Source organism: Haliotis cracherodii, unplaced genomic scaffold (assembly GCF_022045235.1).
Source record: "Haliotis cracherodii isolate W230 unplaced genomic scaffold, xgHalCrac1.p SCAF_2, whole genome shotgun sequence".
In the NCBI taxonomy this organism is placed as follows: Eukaryota; Metazoa; Mollusca; class Gastropoda; order Lepetellida; family Haliotidae; genus Haliotis; species Haliotis cracherodii.
This window is the reverse complement of record NW_027266275.1, coordinates 26,746,007-26,768,112: the sequence shown is the minus strand read 5'-3', so window position 1 is coordinate 26,768,112 and position 22,106 is coordinate 26,746,007. Positions and strand designations below refer to the sequence as shown.

The 22,106-nt window shown below is 37.5% G+C and overlaps 1 protein-coding gene and 2 long non-coding RNA genes across 3 annotated transcripts in view; 1 reads left to right on the top strand and 2 right to left on the bottom strand.

The window, feature by feature from the left end:
• LOC139467905 (transient receptor potential cation channel subfamily M member 8-like) overlaps positions 1 to 22,106 on the bottom strand; it is a 44,228-nt gene that overhangs the window by 5,261 nt on the left and 16,861 nt on the right. Inside the window, exons 15-34 of the mRNA XM_071249447.1 lie at positions 21,883 to 21,933; positions 21,500 to 21,550; positions 21,287 to 21,337; positions 20,619 to 20,663; positions 19,497 to 19,550; positions 19,156 to 19,206; positions 18,716 to 18,769; positions 18,018 to 18,065; positions 16,546 to 16,626; positions 16,253 to 16,363; positions 15,675 to 15,779; positions 14,749 to 14,849; positions 14,353 to 14,581; positions 13,953 to 14,065; positions 13,563 to 13,653; positions 13,294 to 13,425; positions 12,612 to 12,935; positions 12,274 to 12,448; positions 11,703 to 11,826; positions 9,500 to 9,675 (exon numbers count right to left, since the gene is read on the bottom strand). Coding sequence (XP_071105548.1) covers positions 9,500 to 9,675; positions 11,703 to 11,826; positions 12,274 to 12,448; positions 12,612 to 12,935; positions 13,294 to 13,425; positions 13,563 to 13,653; positions 13,953 to 14,065; positions 14,353 to 14,581; positions 14,749 to 14,849; positions 15,675 to 15,779; positions 16,253 to 16,363; positions 16,546 to 16,626; positions 18,018 to 18,065; positions 18,716 to 18,769; positions 19,156 to 19,206; positions 19,497 to 19,550; positions 20,619 to 20,663; positions 21,287 to 21,337; positions 21,500 to 21,550; positions 21,883 to 21,933 — 2,167 coding nt within the window. The remainder of the gene's footprint in view (positions 1 to 9,499; positions 9,676 to 11,702; positions 11,827 to 12,273; positions 12,449 to 12,611; positions 12,936 to 13,293; positions 13,426 to 13,562; positions 13,654 to 13,952; positions 14,066 to 14,352; positions 14,582 to 14,748; positions 14,850 to 15,674; positions 15,780 to 16,252; positions 16,364 to 16,545; positions 16,627 to 18,017; positions 18,066 to 18,715; positions 18,770 to 19,155; positions 19,207 to 19,496; positions 19,551 to 20,618; positions 20,664 to 21,286; positions 21,338 to 21,499; positions 21,551 to 21,882; positions 21,934 to 22,106) is intronic.
• LOC139469157 (uncharacterized) lies at positions 721 to 5,090 on the bottom strand. The gene is made up of 3 exons (XR_011653709.1): positions 4,964 to 5,090; positions 4,583 to 4,666; positions 721 to 1,134 (listed from the first exon to the last, which is right to left on the bottom strand). It is a non-coding gene; the product is annotated as an uncharacterized lncRNA (long non-coding RNA).
• On the top strand, positions 5,431 to 7,567 carry LOC139469028 (uncharacterized). Its single transcript, XR_011653703.1, has 3 exons — positions 5,431 to 5,470; positions 6,140 to 6,230; positions 6,908 to 7,567. It is a non-coding gene; the product is annotated as an uncharacterized lncRNA (long non-coding RNA).

The following is a 22,106-nucleotide window of genomic DNA, read 5'->3' as shown; positions in this document are numbered from 1 at the left end:
GGCATAGCAGATAGCTGTAGTAATATTCTGTGTTATTTTGGTTGTAAATATCCCCTTAAAGTTGAGATCTATGGGCAGGTACTTTTGGTGAAAACATTTTTCAAATTCATATATATTTCATTTTAGATGTTCAGCGTATTAAATGAAAAGCATTCAGTCCTGGTATGATGGTATCCTTACATTTCATCTTCATATTCCCAGTTTGTTCTAGCTTCTCGTGGTTGAAGCGCTCGATTCACCACATCGGTACATTGCTTGGTGTCACCCATCATTATATTGTTGGAATTTTGCTCATAAAGTGACATAACACCATATTCACTCTGACAAAACAAATGAAAGTCATTGGCTATGTGCTCACTTGGGCCTTTGTTCCTGGTGAGATTAAAAGATTATTTTGGAACTGTATCAGTACTTGTTACATCTTGACAGACGAGTTTCATTGAAGTTTGAAACAGAATATCATTAACCCAAATGGGTGCATCCACAGAAAACACCTAATAAAGTACCGGTACATAAAAATATCAATGTAATTTTTCTACTGACATGGAACTAAAAACTTCATTCAGTGAGCTGTATTAATTGTAGGAAAACATTCAGGGCATTAGTATATTTGATATATGTTAGCACCTATGTTATGAATGATCAATATCATATTTCTTTAAAGAAGCAAAACAAAATAAGTTGTTAAGATAACAAATCATATTTATTGATTTTATGACATTTCATTGGTTCAGTAACCAAAGGTGTTTGCAAGAACATTCAAAAACAGAAACAGATGCTTCAATGCCATTTTCTAAATAAACAAATCGGTCAAATCTCAGAAGAATTTCAAGGGAGAAGAATATCTAAAGTCAATTATGTTTGTGCAGTAAACCACAAAAGTCATTCAGATTTGTATAGTCAGCGTCAGTGTACACCACATAAACATAGTCTCACTGCTGTGGTATTAATTCCTTTAGACTTGATTAATGTCGTAATAAAACAACCTACAGAATCACACTGATGTGGCATTATTCATTCAGAATCATCACTTTCTGAGGTGAACCTGCTAGTTGTTCTGGGGAGGATTATTCATCACCCTGAGAGTCCTTTGTATGACTTGTCTGATCTGGTGTCATTGTGAAATCCAGGTGCCTGAAACAATTTATAACATCTTTAAAATCTTGTTATCAAAAATATAAGAAACACACATATATTGACAAAGGGTAAAAAGTTGGTTTCTCAATGAGTAAGGTAATGACAGTTTATCAAGCAACTGTTAACCAAACCATGTTAACCAATGTAAAAAAGCCATAGCAAACAGTAAATTTTACAGAAAATACAAAATTGTAATTGATCTTCTGAAAACAATTCCTGTAGTGCCATAAGGCAGGCTCACCTGAATTTTTCTCAAATGTTTGCATTACCTCAAAACATAAGGAAGGGTAAACAAGGCAATGCAAATTGCATAAAATAGGTTCTTATACATAAAAACAGAACTACCGTATTTGATGTAATAAGTGCCTCGCTCTAATAAGCGCCCACGGGAATATTTGCTAATATATTGGCTAGTTAACAATCCCAATTAGCACCCTTTCCAATTGATCAATGTATACAACGCTTATTTATTTGCATTTAATACACATTCGTGTGTGATATGCACCCTTAATTATGGGGAATTTCATTCTGGAAAAATATATTTGTCGTACATTAACATTTCAGGCTGCTAGCATAAAGCACAAAATTTTGAGAGCGCCCTGGGCGTTTATTCTGTCGAATACGGTATTCATAATTATCAAAACTTTCAATCACACAAGTCATGTAAGTGATCTCAAAATATTATATAATGAGTGTGCAAGTTAGTATAGTTCCACACAGCTTTTAGCAATATTCCAGCAATATATCTGCGGGGACACCAGAAATGGGCTTTTCACACAGTACCCATGTGGGGAACAGAACCCAGTGCTTCGGAGAACGCATTACCCACTAGGCTACCAAATACAAATATCATCTCAAATACAAAAGTAAGTAACATTAGGATTTCATACAACAGATATTTTCACCAAATATCAAGTCACTATACAACTGATTGAATTACTGATTAGAGAAGCAAGAACATATAAATGTAGCAGCTGAATCAGGCTTAATTTGAATCGTTCCTTGCTTCAGTTGCAATGGGAGCCACATTGAAAATAATTATCTCACTTATTATTGATAATTAATATCTACCATTAATTGGTAGCCCAAAGTAGACACTGATACAAAAAAATCAACTGAAAAGAACCACCTGAACAATCGACTAAAAACTATGTATATTACATTTTGGGGGCCTTGCTGGCAATAGCATGGGCGGATACAGAGGGGGGGTGCTGTGGTGCGCACCCCCCTTTTTATTTCGAAAATAAATCTTTATTTCTGTATAAATTACCACCAAGGACAATAAATACTGTAGCTGTAAAAAAAGCTGTATCCGCCCATGATTAGTCATGAGTAAAATCATTATCATATTTTTATCATTTATCCTATCTTTAATTAAGATTAACAATAACGGGAAAAACTGCCAAATATATTGGTCAAGTGTAATCATTATTTAAGTAGTTCTATTTGGTTTTGGAACTTTTCAAGGGTCATTGTAAAAATATGTGTATTCCTATTTGAATACTCGTTTGATTGTTATAAAGTTACACAGTATTGCATCTATCGTCTGTTTCTAAATACAGTGGAACCCATCTTTGACTTGTGTGACATAATTGAATCATACCCCAATTGAATCATACCCCAAGTGCATTGTTATGCATCTGCACAGAGTGGTCAAAGTCCTTGTCACACACATAGTTTGCTACTAGGCAGAATCCAATAAGTACAGTTGAGACATCAGGTTGTATCCAGACAAACTGTCTGATAATCTCAAGTATGGTCTTGGTAGGATCAAGGGATGTAGCTAATCCTAAATAAACATTAAACAAATGACATAATCTCTTCTACAGAACACTTGATCAAAGCCTGCCCCACCTTTGATGTTTATCATCTTGTTACGCTCACAACAGCTCATTAGCAAGATGAACTCAATGTCAACTCATGGTGGATTAGGAATTAACAGGGCAATTAGTGTCAGGTGGGTATTATCACTTGCAATTATCTGTTAATCACTTAATTGAGTAGTGACAGCTTAGTTAGTTTCCAACCACACTGACAAGTCAGTTTACAGTTTACTAGTAACATGTTTCTGTGGACCAAGGAAATGTATCTTGCCAGATACTTAAAAAGTTCTACTCATAAGTAATAAAATAATGTCAGTTTTGATATGCAATTCTCCCTACAAAGACATTTAACATTTGATATACATAAACTGTCTGTTGAAACTATGATGATGCTAATATACAAGTCGCACAAAACAACTAATTCATATACTGGTACCTAGCCAAACATACATATTTTTTATACGCGTTTGCACATGCTTGTACATATATACCTCTACTGGCACATCACACATACAAACAATCATTAGATGGATGTAATGGTTCAAAAAACTTTTACATACACAAACAAGTGAACAGATTCTGTAATAGCATGGTTAATATTGGGAGATGTTTAAGCATTTCCATTTTCACAGAATCGAAGGCATATCCTTTCAGGACTCAGATCAGCTTGTAGTGATTTAAATTCACATAAAAATGATTCATGTGAAATGACCTATCCCGCATGTGTGGCACCTGTTATAAAAATACCATTCATTACTTATTTGTGTGTCCAAATTATGCTATTATTAGAAATAATAGGTATTATTATTATACAGCATGGATATAAGAAAGCTTTATATGGAATTGTTGAAAATTATGTACAGGAAAACATTGAAATAAATCAATCAATACGTGCATTTATCTCAGAATCTGGTAGATTTAATCAATATGGACTTCTCTTCATTATCAGATGATTACATTATTGCTCAACTGATAGTTGGCAATAATATAGAATTAGTATTATATTATTAATTATTTTGTATTTGAGCATCATTTAGATAAGCCAATGAAAAAAATATATGTTTAAAACACATGTAGTAGAACATATTGCAATAGTTAAGACCCGAAAAGAAGTTATGTGTAGGATCCTCAAAATGGTATCCACAAGAGCAGGTTGTAGAATCATGTTGGTGTTTGTTGTTTAACTCTGCACTCAGCCATATTCCAGCTAAATGACGGCGGTCTGTAAATAATCAAGTCTGGACCAGACTATCCAGTGATTGACATCATGAGCATCCATCCACACAATTGGGATACAATGACATGGATCAACCAAGTCAGCGAGCCTGATCAGCCGATCCATTAAGTTATCTCTTACAACTAGCATAGGTTGATCATGTTGATGGGGACTAACTTCAACCTGGAATCCCCATGTGAGTATGTATGCGGCTGTTAGCTTTGTTTGATGTTTAACGCCACACTCCGCAATATCGCAGCTATGTGGCAGGAATCAAACCTGCATGGGTCTTCAGCACGAAGAGTGAACGCTTCAACCACTAGGCTACCCCACCACCCAAAATTCCCCCATGATAAAGTTGTCATCATGGTTATTGTTCAGCTAGTTCCAGTGAAAATGTTCATACCCTTAAAATGTCTTATCTTCCACTTCACGATGATCTCTGATGCAAAACGTCCCTGTCATTAAAGCTGTTCTTGATTCTTCACATCTGGAAAAATATGTTGAGGCTATTAATCATCTCACAGAGTAAAGGGAGTATATTAAATAAGACAGTGAGTCACATTAGCATACAAATTATCCAGTTAAAGTAAACATATTTCTTCATTATATACATAAGCAAATACTAACATATGATAGACAGGCTACTTGTTATATAAAAATATAATTATATCCTGATACATTTACTTACATGTTGGCTATGAAAGTTAATGTGTCACATGTGACAGGCTTACATGTGGTAAATTACTTTAATACGTGATCATTGTAATATTCACATATTCCTTACCTTAATGTGTCACTTCAGCTGCCAGCATTACCTCAGCTGCAATCTCAATATTTGGCCAATTTTGACGAAATGACCGATCGTGTTCAGTGTATAAGCTGGGCCTCGTCTCTAATATAACTTGGCGCAAGTTGACGACGCGCATAGAGAGCCGGGAACCAGCTTATGTCGTGTTAAACTGGTTCCGGGCTCCCTATGCGCATCGCCAACTTGCGCCAAACAATATTGTGATATTAGAGACGGGGGCCCAGCTTTGTGTTAACCCGGAACAAGCCAATTTACCCATAATCCCCTGCGGTCCAGGGCGCCATTTTAGAACATGGACGTAAACAAACCTCGTGTATCGATATACACTGTCATGCTTGATTACGATAAGCTTACCTCGTGTATCGATACATTGTTCTCATTCACCTCCACCACGGAAATGCCGGCCGAAGTTCCTCTGAGCCATCCACAACGCGGAAGTCAATAGTATTTGGAAAGGCGATTGGCAGCAAATGCGGATGCCAGGTACGTAGCAGGGCTTCGTGACCTTATGATTTCCGTGCAGAGATCTTATGGAACGGATTGATTTTGATATTTTCCTGCTCTACATACTTTACCGTAAACGCCAAGGGTCCTTTTTTTAGTATTATGGTCAACTGTTTGTTATGACGACAAGGATTTGCATAAGGGGCGAAAGGATTTGTGGTCAAAACAAGATGATCCAAATTAGATCCGCTTTTTATAGATAATTAAGAAATGTACAAAGATCTAAGAACGATTATTAACTCTAAACTTTTGTGGGATGCTAATACAGACTATAATTTACAATAATGGCCACCAAAGACTTTACTTTTTTTACGCTTAACATATTTTTATAATTACACTGTTATGTCCTTGTTTTGTATAAGCTTCATAACTAAATAATTCAATATTTCATGGAATCACTCTGACCTTGGCGAGGATCTTTTTTGCAACAAGTGATTCCCTATGTAAAGTGTATGTTGAATGACCCAATAATTGTTTGACAGTTGTTAAATATGGGATTATGTTTTATCTCTGAATGTTTGGTCTGAAATATTTTAATAAGGACAGTTCTAAGTTGGAAACTCAACTGGGGCCTTTTCAATTGAATTCAATGTACAGCATGTACAGTTTGGATATTTCTGTAATGTGAATGCTACTTATTTTTTGCAGAATGTCTGGATGAATGAATGAGTCAGTCATCTGCACAGCATCAATGGAAAAAGGGAAGCAATGAGGAACAAGAGAAGAGTAGCAGTGAGTGGTAAATATTTGAAATTATTCTGTTTGGTTCATCATGTTCATGTAGCTATTCTGCAAATATTTTTTCAGTTTGCTTGTTCTTTATCACCTGTTGGCATGGATGGCCTAATTATCAAAGGCACCACAACTTGCTGTGCATAGTTGCATCTCTTGGGCTTGACAGAAACCAATGGTCGTGGGTTTGAATCGAGGGTAGCATCATACACTTGCTTGTGGGTTTCATCAAAGTGGTAAACATGTAAGACCTGCATCACTTTCTTCCCATTTCACTCATTTAACACCACATCCAACAATAGTTCAGCTAAATGACAAGGATTATAAATAATCAAATCTCAAATCTCAACTAGGCAAACCAGTGATTAATGTTATGAGCTCGATCCAGACGCACCGATGATGACTGTTATGGACAACATCCCACATTATTGGGTACGATTTCGAGCGATCAATGAGCCCACTTGCTACCTCATCTATTACTTTGGCTTGTATGGGAAGCATTTTTAAGAGATGTCAGTTAATGATTGTTTCAACTCATCAGCATGGAACAATATATATCTCAAATGTTTGGTATATAACAAAACTCAAAGATGATAAATTAAGTGAATTTGCTGCCTTTTATCTGTAAGTACATGTTGCAACAATTCTTTTCTATTGCTACAATCTTTATACATAATTTTGCAGAAACTGAAGTCCAGCTTGAGATACCCGGATGACTGGTTGACAGTCTGGAAGGACCCTTCCAGATATCAGAAGTGATAGGCAGACAGTGATGAGGAGAATCCTGTTATTTCAATGGGGGCCTACCAAGAAGTTATATCCCAATTGACACTGGGACACACTCACAAAGGCTGGTCTGGCTAATGTGAGAAGACCAACCAATGCCAAGTCGGAGTGGGACCCTTCAAGGACGTTGAAGAAATTATTGTCTTTGGCCATGTGGTAATCACTTGAAAGGAATGATGTTTGCGACTACTTGTCTATAAATGTGGACCCAAACACCAAATAGAATGTTCACAATTCTACTAACACAATGCAACAGGGATAGAGCCGATCTGGCCTCCCCTCATCCTGGTTCCTGTTTTTCCATGGCAATATAGAAGGGAAAGGATATTTGAGGGCAAGTAACTCTGAACTGGTGAGCATGGTCTGCTTATGCTTTCAAGCGAACAGTTATCCCACTCTGTTATGAGTATTGAAGAATAGGAGGAAATTGCATACTGCATCAGGAACCATCATGTGAACAATGTTCAGTGTGTGATATAGGCATATAAATAAAAGAAATTGATAATTTGTTTGTTGTTTATGTTTCTTTAGCCAGGTGTGTAAATGGGGATTTTCCAATATTTTGCCTCAGTTTGATAGCCACAGTTATCGGATGGAACCATGCATTGCTTGGACATCTTTGGAATAACACATTGATCTGCTATGTCAAAGGTCAATGTCATAGCCAGACAAAAAAATTGTTAATGGCCAAACTCTTCCTTAGGGCAGGGATAGAAGTTGGCAACAGGTCATACACTTACTTTTTACCCCCCCCCCGGCATATAATACGGGGTGATATAGCGATCAGCCAGTCTGTCTGTCCGTCCGTCCATCCGCAATCATTTCCTTTTCCAGGGGAAGGATTCCCAAACCATTCAGTGTATTTGATCGAAACTTGGCAAATCTATCAGGCACATACTGAAATGGTGCCTTTTGATATTTTGGGATTTTTCTAAAAAAAAATTATTTTTTTTTTTTATGGAATGACGTTGGATATAGACTCAATTGGGGATGGGGTTCGTTTCCGGGGCAGAATTCAAAAACCATTCAGTGTATTTGATCGAAACTTGGCAAAGCTATCAGGCACATACTGAAGTGTTGCCTTTTGATATTTTGGGATTTTTCTAATTTTTATTTTTTTAAATTTTTATGGAATGAAGTTGGACATAGACTCAATTGGGGATGAGGTTCGTTTCTCCGGCAGAATTCGAAAACCATTCAATGTATTTGATCAAAACTTGGCATTCATATGGATCCGACCATGGTGGATCTTTTGTGGATAAACAATGTATGCTTCTTAAAGAACTTTAAACTGTTGACTCATTACATACGGAAATGCACATTTACTAGTGGTTACTTTACAGACATCTGCCGGGGGGTTATGTCATCTTTCTGATGACTCTTGTTCTCTAATGTGCCTTTTCCTGCAGAAGTCTAAATAACTCTTACTCATATAGTTGTATATCATTGTCATATGTTTGTCAATGTTATACTGAATGAAGCAATTTACAATTGTTTTTGAAATAGTCGCAACTGATATTGAAGGTCAAATTAGCTTTCAATGTCTTTCAGTAAAAATGTTCACAGTAACTGAGGAACAGCTCTCTGTAGTGTGATGAAATCTGGTACATGTCACCCTCAGAGTGAGGCATATTGTGTTTCAAACTTAAATGAAGCTGGTATGCTCGTAACAAGTACTTGTACCTTTACAAATAATCATATTATCATCTCACTAGGACCAAAGGCCCAAGTGAGCACACAGTCGATGAGTTTATACTTTCACTCAGAACAATCTGAAAGTCTGAACATGAAATTTAAGGATATCATCATACATGTATTAGAACTGATGTTTGTTCATTAAACAGCTTAACATCTAAAAAGATTGAAAAAATTGTCTTCTCCAAAAGTACATGCCCATAGATCTCAACTTTAAGGGGATATTTACAACTAAAATGACACAGAATGTTACTACAGCTATCTGATATGCCCAGGCTAACATCATTTACTAGGATTAAGACATCTCGAAAAATTGCATCCGGATACCTGCCAGATACCTGCCGGATTCCTTCAGCAATGTTCAATTTTCATGGCTAGTTTCCAATATATATTTAGGTGTTTCACACTTAATTGAACAAAATGCACACCCCAAATTGTGACATGTTTTGGGAAACTCAGAATGAGGTATCCGGTGCCGGATCCTTGGTATCCGGTGCCGGATCCTTGGACACCCAGATTGAGGTATCCGGTGAGGTATCCGGTGCCGGATACCCGGATTCCAGGTGGCATACTTTCAGGTGAGGTGTCCATGCCGGATACCACGGATCTGGTATCCGGCTTGGTATCTGCCACCGGATACCCGGACGCGTTTTGGGTAAGTGTCCGGTGGTATCCGGCAGGTATCCGGATACCGGAAACTGCATTTTTTTTGCTGTGATTGTTTTCACAAAACGGCAGTTACATGTAGTATTATAATCATATGACTACCACAATAAGAAGATTGTTTTGCTTTACCCTTCTTGCTCTGAGCTCTTTTGCAGGATCCACACAGTTTGAAAAGATTCCCAATTCTCCACAAGATTGTAAAGGGCAAGGGAAAGGGCGGTTTGCTCTCATATTCCACCATAAGTCGACATTTTTGCCAGGACCATATTTCATCAGCTTTCTGGCGAACATCTTCATAAATGTTGCTGAAAAGGATATAATGTTGTGTGTCACTCGAACACAAAAGTACATTGTACATGTATGTATCAATAGTGTTCTGAGCCCAAATCTTTAATTACTGCAGGATACGTATACAGCTATTAACGTAAGCTACAGTTATAACCGCATTTGACGTCATCTCATTGTTCTCCAAGGAAGTTATAACTAAAATAGCGTATGTTACAACATCCAAGGGATTCTATTTATTAAAGTCCCAGGTATTTTGTATATATAAAGACCCAAGGATTTATCTTCTCATTTTCTGCTGTGAACCCTTAATGCAACTCGCCATCAGTGCAGCTGCAGCTCGTGCATTTATATTCTGGTGTTGAGATATGAAAATATGTCCATAGATACTTATCTTTTTATAGTACACAAGCGGAATAAAATTCCTTTGCACCATAAAAAATCAAATGAAAATAGTATTAATTTTTCAGAATCATGCATGATAATCACAAGCATGACAATGTACAAGCACCTTGTCAGGAAAACCTATGATGACCTCACATTTCCAGGTCATAGCATGTATAAAATTCCACCGTGGGACTGAGTCATCTCAAACGTAGAGTAAATCGTCGACGTGCTTTAACTGTGAAAAGGAAACTGTGTTGACCTCCAAACATGTGCCACGTTATGCCATGCCTATTTAAAAATCAGTGGTGTGCATTGGAATGGTTGAAACCGAAATTGCACAAGACGTTGTTGCTAGATGTTTTGGTGTTCATCGATACACCATACAGTCATTCCGGGTCGTAACCAACAGACTGGCAACACCTAGGACCGACTGCGTTCTGGACGTCCACGAGTAAGTCACATAAGCATAATAATAATAACCGTCTGGTACACGTGCAAATTTGGCTTCAGGCCGCAACTTTAACAGTCCACAGCATCCCTGGCTGACATCCGTTTAGTGCAAGGACTGTGAGGAATCTATTACTCCCAGCTGTCCGTCCAGCATTGCTGCAACGACATCTTAGGTTCAGGTTACATAAATGGAGGTGGGTCCTCTTCACAGGTCAGTCCAGGTTTCATCTTGACAGCAGTGATGGCCGTCAGCGTTTTTTTCGACGTCACGTGTTGTTCAACGTTCTGGTGGTGAGAACGTAATAGTGTGGGAGGGCATCAATGCATATCACAGGACCCCTCTAGTGGTCATGGATGGCAAGTGGACAGGTGTACAGTACTGTGACAATCTTAACCGTTCTTCCGTCCTAACGTTCCTTAAAATCTATGGACGTCACATCACTTTACAACAGGACATTGCACGCCCTCGCGTTGCACGCGTGGGCACAGACTTCACTGGACGACATAACAGCTTTCCACTCCCTTAGCCTGCTTTTTCGTATGGGATGAAATGAAGCGTTGTTTACGTCGAAATCGAAACCAACCGACGTTGGTCTGACAGGCCTTGGTCCAGATCTGGAATGACATCAGCAAGCCTTCCTCAACCTTGTGTCATCAAGCTTGTCTCAATACGAATGGTTGCCATACCCGATACTGACTTGTGAACTGACAGCTGACCCTAGGATACTCTCAGTCAGTCATGAGTCATTGGTTGACGTTGCCATGAGGAATTCATGTTTCACTGATACCAATATGTCGTTCTGTTGCAAAACCGTTCTTTCTTTGTGTTTTTAGTAATAATTTCCAATGAAAGTCAGTGATCCACGGGAACTTTTTTCCGATTGTATATATTAAAGTGCATATAAAAAGCCTTGCCCTCGAGTTTTTACGAGATCGAACTTTTACTTCTTCCTTCACTTAACGTCTGCATTACATGTAATGTATATTTCTCTGCCATAAATAAAGGACCTGTGACAGTATTCTATCGGAACATAAGGGCCCACAAGGCGAGGATGTTGACATACATAAATAGGATGTTGAAAGGTGATATACGTGACTCAAATGATGAACTGTCATTGTATAAAAGCCTTTTACTGGGCTCTCAACTTTGGTAAGAGAGTGATATAATAATCTTATCTTTATAAGAGACAATCTCATAAGAATAACATACTTGAATAAAGCAATAAGAATATTCAACAATAGGACGTTGGTCATGAGAATGTAAATAGCCAGGAAATATGGAACCAAGGTCTTTCCTATCTCTGTTGGGCAGTTGGGAGCGATGCATGCATCACCTGTAATAAATAAACGTAACAAGCATCAATAGGAAATATATACGCAAATATGATGGTGTGCTGACCTTGTCAGTATGATGTAGAGATAAAAAGAACTAATTGTAAATTTTGACAGTTTAATTTTTGTATCTGAAAGACAGTATATCATAATCTCAATTATAAAATGTCCATAGCTAAATTTTAGTGCCTGCTCATACATATTAGATGTTTGTGTTTGCAATATTCCAACTATATGACGGGGGCGAGTAAATAATCGAGTCTGGACCAAACACGACTGTTACCGATACTGTGAGCAACGATCCACGCCCCCGGGTTAAGATGACACGCAATCAACTCTAAAAGTCGCCTATGTGTACACTATGAATGTGTAATGACTATGAACATCTGTAGCGCGATTTTTATAAAACTTGAAAGCCATACGATATTCCATTGGTACACTCTACGCACCTCCGATTTCTTCAAAGAAGAACTCTCCAAATATCTGCCAAAATGCCTTTTTCGGTATAGCCAGAACAAAGGAAATCGACCAGGATGCATTTGGGTAGAGTATTGCTTCAGTGGCAACAGCATAGGAACCAATGGCCACAAATATGATGACAAGGAATGGTACTAAATCTGCTACCTGTAGAAAAAAACCAAATGATATGATCAGAATACTTCAGATACTTATCACAAGTTTTCACCGAGAGCATGATCAAGTGCTTAATGTTTCAGAAAGTAGTACCGTTGGGAGTATTGTGTAAATATAATGATAAATGATACAATAATGTTTCCAACTGCCATACCATCCTGAAAACCATGTAAATCATTGGTCCTATGGTTTTGCTGGGTGTGCATGCTTGAAGTAGTCTCCAGAAGAAGCACATGAAGTTGATACTGAGGAACACACGCCCATAACTGTATGTGTCTTCAAACCACCGCAGCGTATATCCAATGATGAATCCTACAATGCACATGCTGTCGAGTATGTTCCACATGTCCTGGAAATATATCCCTGTATATTTTCGTACCAAATGCAGGCCCGAGTATAAACTTTCAAGGCACGTTTTACTCTTTTGACGTTTCTTTGTTCTTGTAATTTCTCTTCTCTCCACTGCAAATTGTAGGATCTGCAACAAATGCCTCCAATATGTCACAGTTGACGACACATTGTCATCATGAAACTGATTGTCTCATAACATAATAATGCAACTGGGTAACGCTACAATAAAACTCGATGTCAGATATGACAACCTTGAGCCACACATGTCACCACGCATTTGTAACTTTACTTGAGTTCAATAAAACGATGATTCCTTGGCATTAAAAGCGAGAAAGCCCTTCTATAATAAACACTTTTAAACACATATTTTGAAAACAATAAACATACTATGTTATTGGAAGTTGAACTGTCGAAAACCATAACATAGATAACCCATTTAATGTCATCTGAATCTAATTAATTCAGAAGGAGGTTACAATCTTTACCTGTATGAGTTCCTCGAGTGTGAACGCCACCATCCACACTAACAGTGGGATCTCCCAGTTCCACTTGTAATCAAACGTCAAGACCACAAGCAGCAAGTGACCATACAGTGCGAGAAAAACACAGAGGATGACCTGTCCAAAACACACATCATAAGTACTGCAAAACATTTCACTGACATGCCATTGCCTCAAAATTTGAGCGAACCTCATTACAACTTATTTATAATACTTTTTAGCTGATTATATAAATAATAAATAAATGCACAAACCAGACTTAAAATGTACTTCACAATTGGCGTTGAATAGAAGTTACCAAACCGCGTGAAGACTGCTTTGCAGTTGCCACAGCATGATTGTTTTCTGGAAGTCAACACGTTATTGATATTTCTAAGTGGGTCAACAATTTCTATGCAGAGCGACGTTATTGATATTAGGAAATACAAATACACTAGTAACATGATAAAGCCGGAGTACATGTAGCTACATGTACAGGTTCTTATAAAAAGTGATTTGACATCAGATTTGTAATATTAAAGGGATAAAAGTTTCATAAAATACAATTAACATTAATGGCATAATATGTACATAGTAACAACATGTAGCAAATGGGCAGTTGGGATAATGCATCGTATGAACCAACCAAACAAATGTTTTCCTACTTTGGAGCCTCGTCCTCTATTCCTTTCCCGTGTTGGTTCAGTTTTGAAGTTTTGTCCGTCTTTTTTCCAATGAGGATCCACATCAAGAATGGCAAGATTGTACATACAACAATCTGGAAAGACGATATTATCGGGAACTCAAACTTCAGATTAATTTCAGAATGAGCTGAACACGATATTGTCATGGTTATTATTAATAAAATCGTTACAGAGAATCGTGAATTTCAGGAATATCTTATACCAATCTGATTTTGAAGGTCACCTCATTTTGTCAACAAGCACCAAAAGCAAAACAGAGGTTGTATTCCTTCCCACGATACACGTATATTTAATTTACGAAATGAAAATAAAACTTATTGAAAGAAGTACGGTAATTGCGAAATGTAAATGTAAAACTAACTCTCCAATTCGAGGTTTTCTTTGGAATATCTCCCATCCACTTTGAAAACGTGTAGTATGTCATTCCTTCGCTCCTGAAGATACTGAGGTTTTGTTTTTCGAAGGCAAGGGCAAGGAAATCTACATTCCAGATGTTTCGCTCTGTGTTTCTGGCTAATAACTTCACAGTTTTATCTTTGTCATCTCTATAACACGAATCCATTAATCCAATCGTGTGTGCCTTGAACAAACTGTGAAAACAAGTTGATTAAAACTATTATTAGAAATATGTCTTCATAAACATGGACTTATCCGTAGCATACAATAAGTTGAATAATAGTGTTAAAAGGACAACCTGTCATTGAGGCAATATAAGTATATATCACCCTTTGTAAAGATTTGCAAACTTGTATCTTACTTGGCGCTCTCTTCTCGCATTGCTTTCTTTCTGTTGTTGAAAGTCTTCTGTGCAACTGAAGATAAGATGGTTCCTCCTACTAGTGCGGACACTACAATATCCTGTAAAAAAACGAAATCATTCACATTATATTCAACATATAATACGTTGTTCTCCCGCTTAGTCTGTGGTTCCTCTAGGGCAGGATATGCTTACCCTTTAACACCAGGTGTCATCATTGGTTTTCACTGGTCTATTCATATAATTGTTACAGTTATTTTGCATTCTGTTTCGGCAGATAATCTAGACTTGTTCTTCTCTTGCACTTACAATATTTATTTACATGACATTATTTAAACGATGTGAACTGTGTGTTCATCCTGTCTTTTCACCTTAATCATATTGTGCTAACGCTTCAGGTGTATCACAGTCTTTTCACAATAGGCATGAAAGTATTCTGGAAAGCGGATATACGGTAGAAAGTGTTCAAAGTGTTGAAATGATACGGAGTGTTGTAAGTCATTCATTGGCGTTACATGTCGATTACATTAAAACAAACCTATGAAGGAAATAATACAACTGAGTCATTGATTCAATCGTATTTTCAACCATCCCGCTCAGTTTGCGTCTGAAGGCAATATTTATTATTCAAAGATATTCTATCCTTTGTATCACACTACACATCATCAATTGACAAGGCAAGGCACGGCACGGCAATGAAAGGCAAGATTTTGCCCATTGTGGATTGGTGAGGTTGAAAAATCTCAATAAAAAGAGAACCAGTAAGCGGAACTATTACAATATGGACAGTATCTATTACTCTCCAAAATCCGTCATGTTACTTCTGTCCTGTTATCAGAAGACGATTAAACTTACCAAATATTAATAATATAGCAAATGTACACATTAAGACAATACTGATGCACAATAAACGTATACATTCCTACCTTCCCACGTTTCCAAAAGACCCGAGCTAGGTCATTTCTGTTAGTTAGAACTGCCCATAAGAACCACTGGCGATAAACATTTTGCATCTTCAGGGTCTCATCAGTCTAAACAATGAATATTAATATTTTACATATTATCAGTATATGATATGAGGAATTCAGGTTTAGGTCACACCAAATCCATGTCGTAACCATTCTGTACACGTTAATGTGTCTCAAACATGTATACTATTCATCACATTTCAAGGTACAAATAGGGACTGTCAGGTGAATTTCCTTACAGACATAATTACTAACTATATGTATGAAATGTAAACTAACAACATTGACAAATCCACATTTTATACTTAATATATACATATGTTTCTCTACGGTGAGAGTAATTGACGGCTGTGTGTGTCATACTGATTTTACGAGCGAGTGTCATACTTTTTTTTATTGCTTGCGAAAGAGCGAGTTTCTTAAAATCAGTAGCATATACATACTTTATAATTATTATCTGTAGCAGAGAAGACGTAATATCTTATGTATTGATATGGCATTACTGGATGATAAAACTACCTATAAAATGCACCTACCTCTTGATCATGTGCCTCGTCGCCTGCACTCAAAAGACAACTACGTGGAACAAATCTTTGTATGATCTTCTCAGAAAATGTTGCGAGGATCTCTTTCCGAGTGTCAGACGCCTGTTGAACAACACCGTTGATATAGTACGCCGTTCTAATACGGTAAACATGAATAATAATAATAACGAAAGTAAAGATTTAGTGGTTGAAAGTAGTAAGTGGATATCAATTGTCATTTTGTAAAAAAATAAAACACTATCTCAAACATAGTTCTTTGTGTATGTGTATGTGGAATAACTCACTCTGGAAAAGCTAGAGAACTCTTTTTTTTCCGTACCATCTGCACCATCTTCATCATTTCCCGCAGTCTTTGAATGGATCTTCTACAACATAAAGACACAGTTGGTGAAATCCCCTGTATTCATGTACACAGAGATCCTGACCCGAGTTTCCTTTGATTTCAAATATAACTCCGAGTCAATTAAAGTAGAAAAAGAGATGGGTGAGATGTTATTTGCATTTCAATACCATTCTCAATTAACTGCAATTTCTTTTATTGATTTGATGACCTAGTTCAGAAATTACTACCAAAAGAGACCAAATATTTATGAATAACTTCTTTGTCAAACAAATCTACCGAAATATTATATTTACATGATGGGTATACATACATTTCGTATCGCAAAGATAAACTAAAAGCATTTATTTGATCGAGTGGTAAGTTGGTAAGTAGTTGACTTTGTCCTCGGATCTTGCTAAGTTCCCTTATGACATCAAATTCAAAAAGTGACGTCACGTTGCAACGTTATTATGCTGAGACGTTGCAGCTACAGAACGTTTTGACCTTGCTCTCAGTCACATCCTCAAGTGGGGGCACGGGTGGCCCAGTCGTCTAAGGCGCCGCGATTGGCTGTGTCGAGTGGCGTCCCCTGGGGACGCCAGAAACCTATGATTGTGGGTTCAAATCCCGGTTCGACCCAATTATGTTCCTACGTTTGTCAGCACCATACCCGTGGGTGTCACCGAAGTGGTAAACATCTGAGACCTGCATCACTTCGGGCTTTCCAGCCACATTAAGCAAACACGCCGCGATATAACTGTAATACTGTTAAAAGCGGCGTTAAAACCCAACTCACTAAATCACTCACATCCTCACTTGCTAAAATGTCCGGTAAAATGACGTCATTGATTGAACGAAGTAAAAGAACACGTCTTAAGCAAAATATATATTTGAACATCTAAACCTCATGCTAATACTTATGTCATCTGACCAATGGGTGATAATTAAAAGGGAAAAATATCTCCAAGGAAATATGGTTTAATCTTACACAAGCGATAGAATTGGATAAATAATGTCTTTCAATATCTAATTACCAAAGTATGAAAATGAAATCTTCCATATTATGTATTCATGATAGGTTATTGGTCACATATGAGTGAGTGAGTGAGTGAGTGAGTGAGTGAGTGAGTGAGTGAGTGAGTGAGTGAGTGAGTGAGTGAGTGAGTATGGTTTTACGCCGCTTTTAGGAATATTCCAGAAATATCAAAGCGGGGGGACACCAGAAATGGTCTTCACACATTGTATCCATGTCGGGAATCGAACCCGGGTCTTCGGTGTGACGAGCGGACGCTTTAACTACTAGGCTACCCGACCGCCCAGGGTCACATATGAAACTACATATATGTTAACTATTATATTATCAAAGAAATCAGCGTATTACATGATATAACACAAAATCAAAACCGTTACTTCCTAAATGCAGAAGCACGTTACCTCGGAAGCTCCGGTTTCAAACTCTTTGGTGGCTTCTCTCTGTGTATACTGCATATGAAACATATATACATGAAATAATATGACATTACAATGTAAGTTGCTTCAATATCTAATTATCTTCCACAACAACATCAGAAAAGTCACTTGCAATATCTCAGTTATTACCAATATCAACTTTACATGAGTAAATACTCGCCCTGTAATACCCTCGAGTGATGGTACACTTTGTTTGATATCTAAAAACGCAGCTGTGATGCGTAATTTAAAACCTGGATTCGTTGAACGTAGGAAGATTTGACAATGAGCCATGGCCGACATTGAGGTTTCAAGTCGAAATATACGTAAACAGACAATTAGGGTCGTCGTAAAATCCATCTTACCCACCTTCTCAAACATGGTCGTCGTAAAATCCATCTTACTTACCTTTTCAAACATGATCGTCGTAAAATCCATCTTACTTAACTTCTCAAACATGGTCGTCGTAAAATCCATCTTTCTTACCTTCTCAAACAAGGTCGTCGTAAAATCCATCTTATTCACCTTCTCAAACATGGTCGTCGTAAAATCCATCTTACTCACCTTCTCAAACATGGCCGTCATAAAATCCATCTTACTCATCTTCTCAAACAAAGTCGTCGTAAAATCCATCGCACTCACCTTCTCAAACATGTAGGTTATCATACAACGCGTTTCCTTACCATTAAATCCAGAAGCCGTAGGTCCACCGTGAGCAAGTCGATCTGATCTGATTCCTGAAACGATACATCATGAAATATGTGAGTGAGTGAGTGAGTTGGGTTTAACGCCGCATTTAAAACAGTATTCCCTGACTGGAAGTCATATCGCGGCGTGTCAATGTGGGAGGAAAGCCCGAAGTGAGGCAGGTCTCTGACGTATACCGCTTGCGAAACCCACGAGCACGGGTATGGTACTGACAAACCTAGAAACAAAATCGGGGCGAACCGGGATTAGAACCCACATTCATAGGTTTCTGTCGTGCCCAAGGGACGCAACTCTGCATAGCGAATCGCGGCGCCTTAGACTACTGGGCCACCCGTGCCCCCGATATATATATATGAAATACCTATGCGCAATTCTACGTTATCAACACTGGATTCAGTACATTACTATTTCTCACCTGGCATTGTATTAGAATCGTTGTCACCTTTTTCCGAATGTCATCCTTGTTCTATAAATGTAGGAATTAGCAAAATATATGGAGGGTAACCAAGAAATATGTTGAAAAATGGTAACATCGTTGGATTTTTTATGGTCCATTCATATAATTTTCATTACTACTTTGTTTTTTTTACTACCAATGGAGTCCTTTTCGGCAAATTATCAAGACTGATATATTTACTTCTTCCATGTTGCTGCTGCTACAGCTGCATCTACATCTACATCTACTTTACATATAAGCTAGATATTTAAGATACATTTTTGTCAATCAGTGAGAATCAATAACATTAATTTCCATACCTTGCTCTCCTTGACAGTTGACACAAGTATTTTCTTCATCTTATCCTCAGGGCACTATGAACATATACGTGTAAAGTCATACAGCTGAAGTATCATCATCTGGTATCATCACTATTTGATAGTAATTCATAAACGCATGCTCAAGATTAGGGCTGGAACGAGTCAACATTTACTACACGGGTACCCACACCCCTATTACCCGACACAACCCGGGTACCCGCTGTTGGTGTCAAGAGATAGGTACAAAATGTCCGATTGGGAATAGTTTGCCAGTAGCCCTGGCTGAATGTATTTCGATACACGTATAAAACAATGTGGTCATGCATACACTGAAGTTGGCTGACGTTTTATCATGGTTCAAACATGTGTAAGTCAGAAGGAATGCGTTCATAGTCATGAAGAAAAGCGAACATTAGAGACTTAAAGTTGTTGTGTAACCATGTAGTTATATAGTGTCTTTTGTCATAAAACAATGTATCACGCGACTGACCACGGGTCCGGGTAGTCAGACCCGAGTACCCGAGTTACCCGCCCCAGCCCTACTCAAGATACAGTCAGAAACGTATATTCGGCTCTGGAAAGGGTAACACCTGGTATCATTATTTCATAGTGATTCATAAACACATGCTAATGATATAGTTGGAATCGTATACTGGACTCTGTCTCTCCTATGATTATGGAAAACATTTTGTCGCTTCTAATATGGTTTGAATTTTTGTGTGTTAATATACAAAAAAGGGATCAATATTTCTATAATTAGCATGCCTTTAAAAAGAGTAAAGTGGTTGATTTTCATTATAATTTTCCATAATTGCTGCGTACTATTTGCAAAACATATTCTTGAAAGAGTAGTTGTCTCGGAAAATTAAGCAGGGAAATGATACTTTTCAACAAACAAAACGCTATTTCAGTTTTGTTGAATGTGTGAAAGAACAATATTAAATGCACTTTCTTACCACAAAATTTGTAAATGGTAAACTAAACGTCTTGCTTTTCACTGATCTACTTGTTGAATAAAGTATCGGATGAGCAACATAAACGGCACATCTCTTGACTGGATGTTGGTTTTTGAATATACCCAATGGCGTACGAACTTTGTGTTATTATACTATTTGTCATTACCTTCAGTATTTCGATGCCACTCTTCTTTTTAGATTCTTCCAACATCTGAAATGACAAGTGCAACGGTCAGTTCTTCATCTTCAGTGTGTAGTGTGTGACACTCACAAAGAAATCAAATGACATGCACGTTACGAGTATGTGTAACGTAGTCTGTCGGGAAAGCGTTACATTAAGGAGAATAAACACATATAAGTTTTAAGTACGCATTAATAAATCCTCGGATGAAACCATGTGTTTTCTTCCATGAAGTACTGATTATTGCTTCAACTCTATAGCAAGAATAAGCGTCTTGCCTGTGTCAACTGTGTGCCAGGGCCTTGATGCAACCGGTTGGGCATGATATTGTGATCTTTGTCTGAACACCTGGTGTCATCAAATCCAGATTTGTGTCTCCCGTTTACATTTCATTTACAGAAACACAACTATATGGTTCCCATTAGGTTATTCGTTGTAGTTAAATGAGTATTTAAAACTCAGCTATATGATGTGCACACGACTACACTACTTCACAATTAAGTGACTGAAATACACTGATTCTATTTTAAAGCTAAACAACACTGTCACTGCAAATAGACATGTAATTGGTAATAGTGGAGGTACAGACAAACATCATGACGACTTTATCTGATATCAATAGTTAAAATTTTCTCAACAAGTCCGTTACTTACCTCTCGAAGTCTTTCCAGTAGTCCATATAGCCTATTGAAGATTCCCTTTCTCTGTAACAATCAGGATACTGGATATGAAGGCTTTTAAAACAATCGAGGTACGTACATATCTATGTAAGCACATTCATATCTATATACATTGTATGTACATGGATGTATAACTATTTACCTTCCTGTCAGTGTTTATATGTACATCATGAATGGAACACATACCTCATAATCCTTAAGGATGTAATCAAGGAAGAGTTTCTGCTCAAGCTCTCTCTGAAAGATCACATGGAGTAGGATCAGCAATTTTAGGACATTACTGGCTCAATATATCTTTCCTGGTAGTGAGTATGGGTGGAATGTCCTCAAGAAACCCACGATTGTCGAAAGATTTGGAGAATGGGTGGTTATAACCAGTATTGCGCCTTTACAGGCTGACGTTACGATGTAGTTTGGATACTCACTCAAGCTCTCACTCAGTTGATATTTACTAAGTGCGGACCTGTTATTCATTTCATGTCTCCGTGTTCAAATTTCTAAATGCCCAACAAAGACTTAACATACAATACGGTTCTATCATGAGCTGATATCTAAACGATATATATAACCTTTGTTTCCTTAAATGTTTTCCCGACAATCTTTTGAAGATCTCCACGGGTCTGAAACGTAAATATCATGAATTCAATATATTTTCAACATATATGAGTCGGGAAATACTATTTAAAATGATACATAAGTTATTGAAAACATGTATCATCCCAAACTGGCTTCCACGGGAGATATGGCCACAATGAAATTGCATCACAATGCTCTACAAAGACTTCTCAATCAG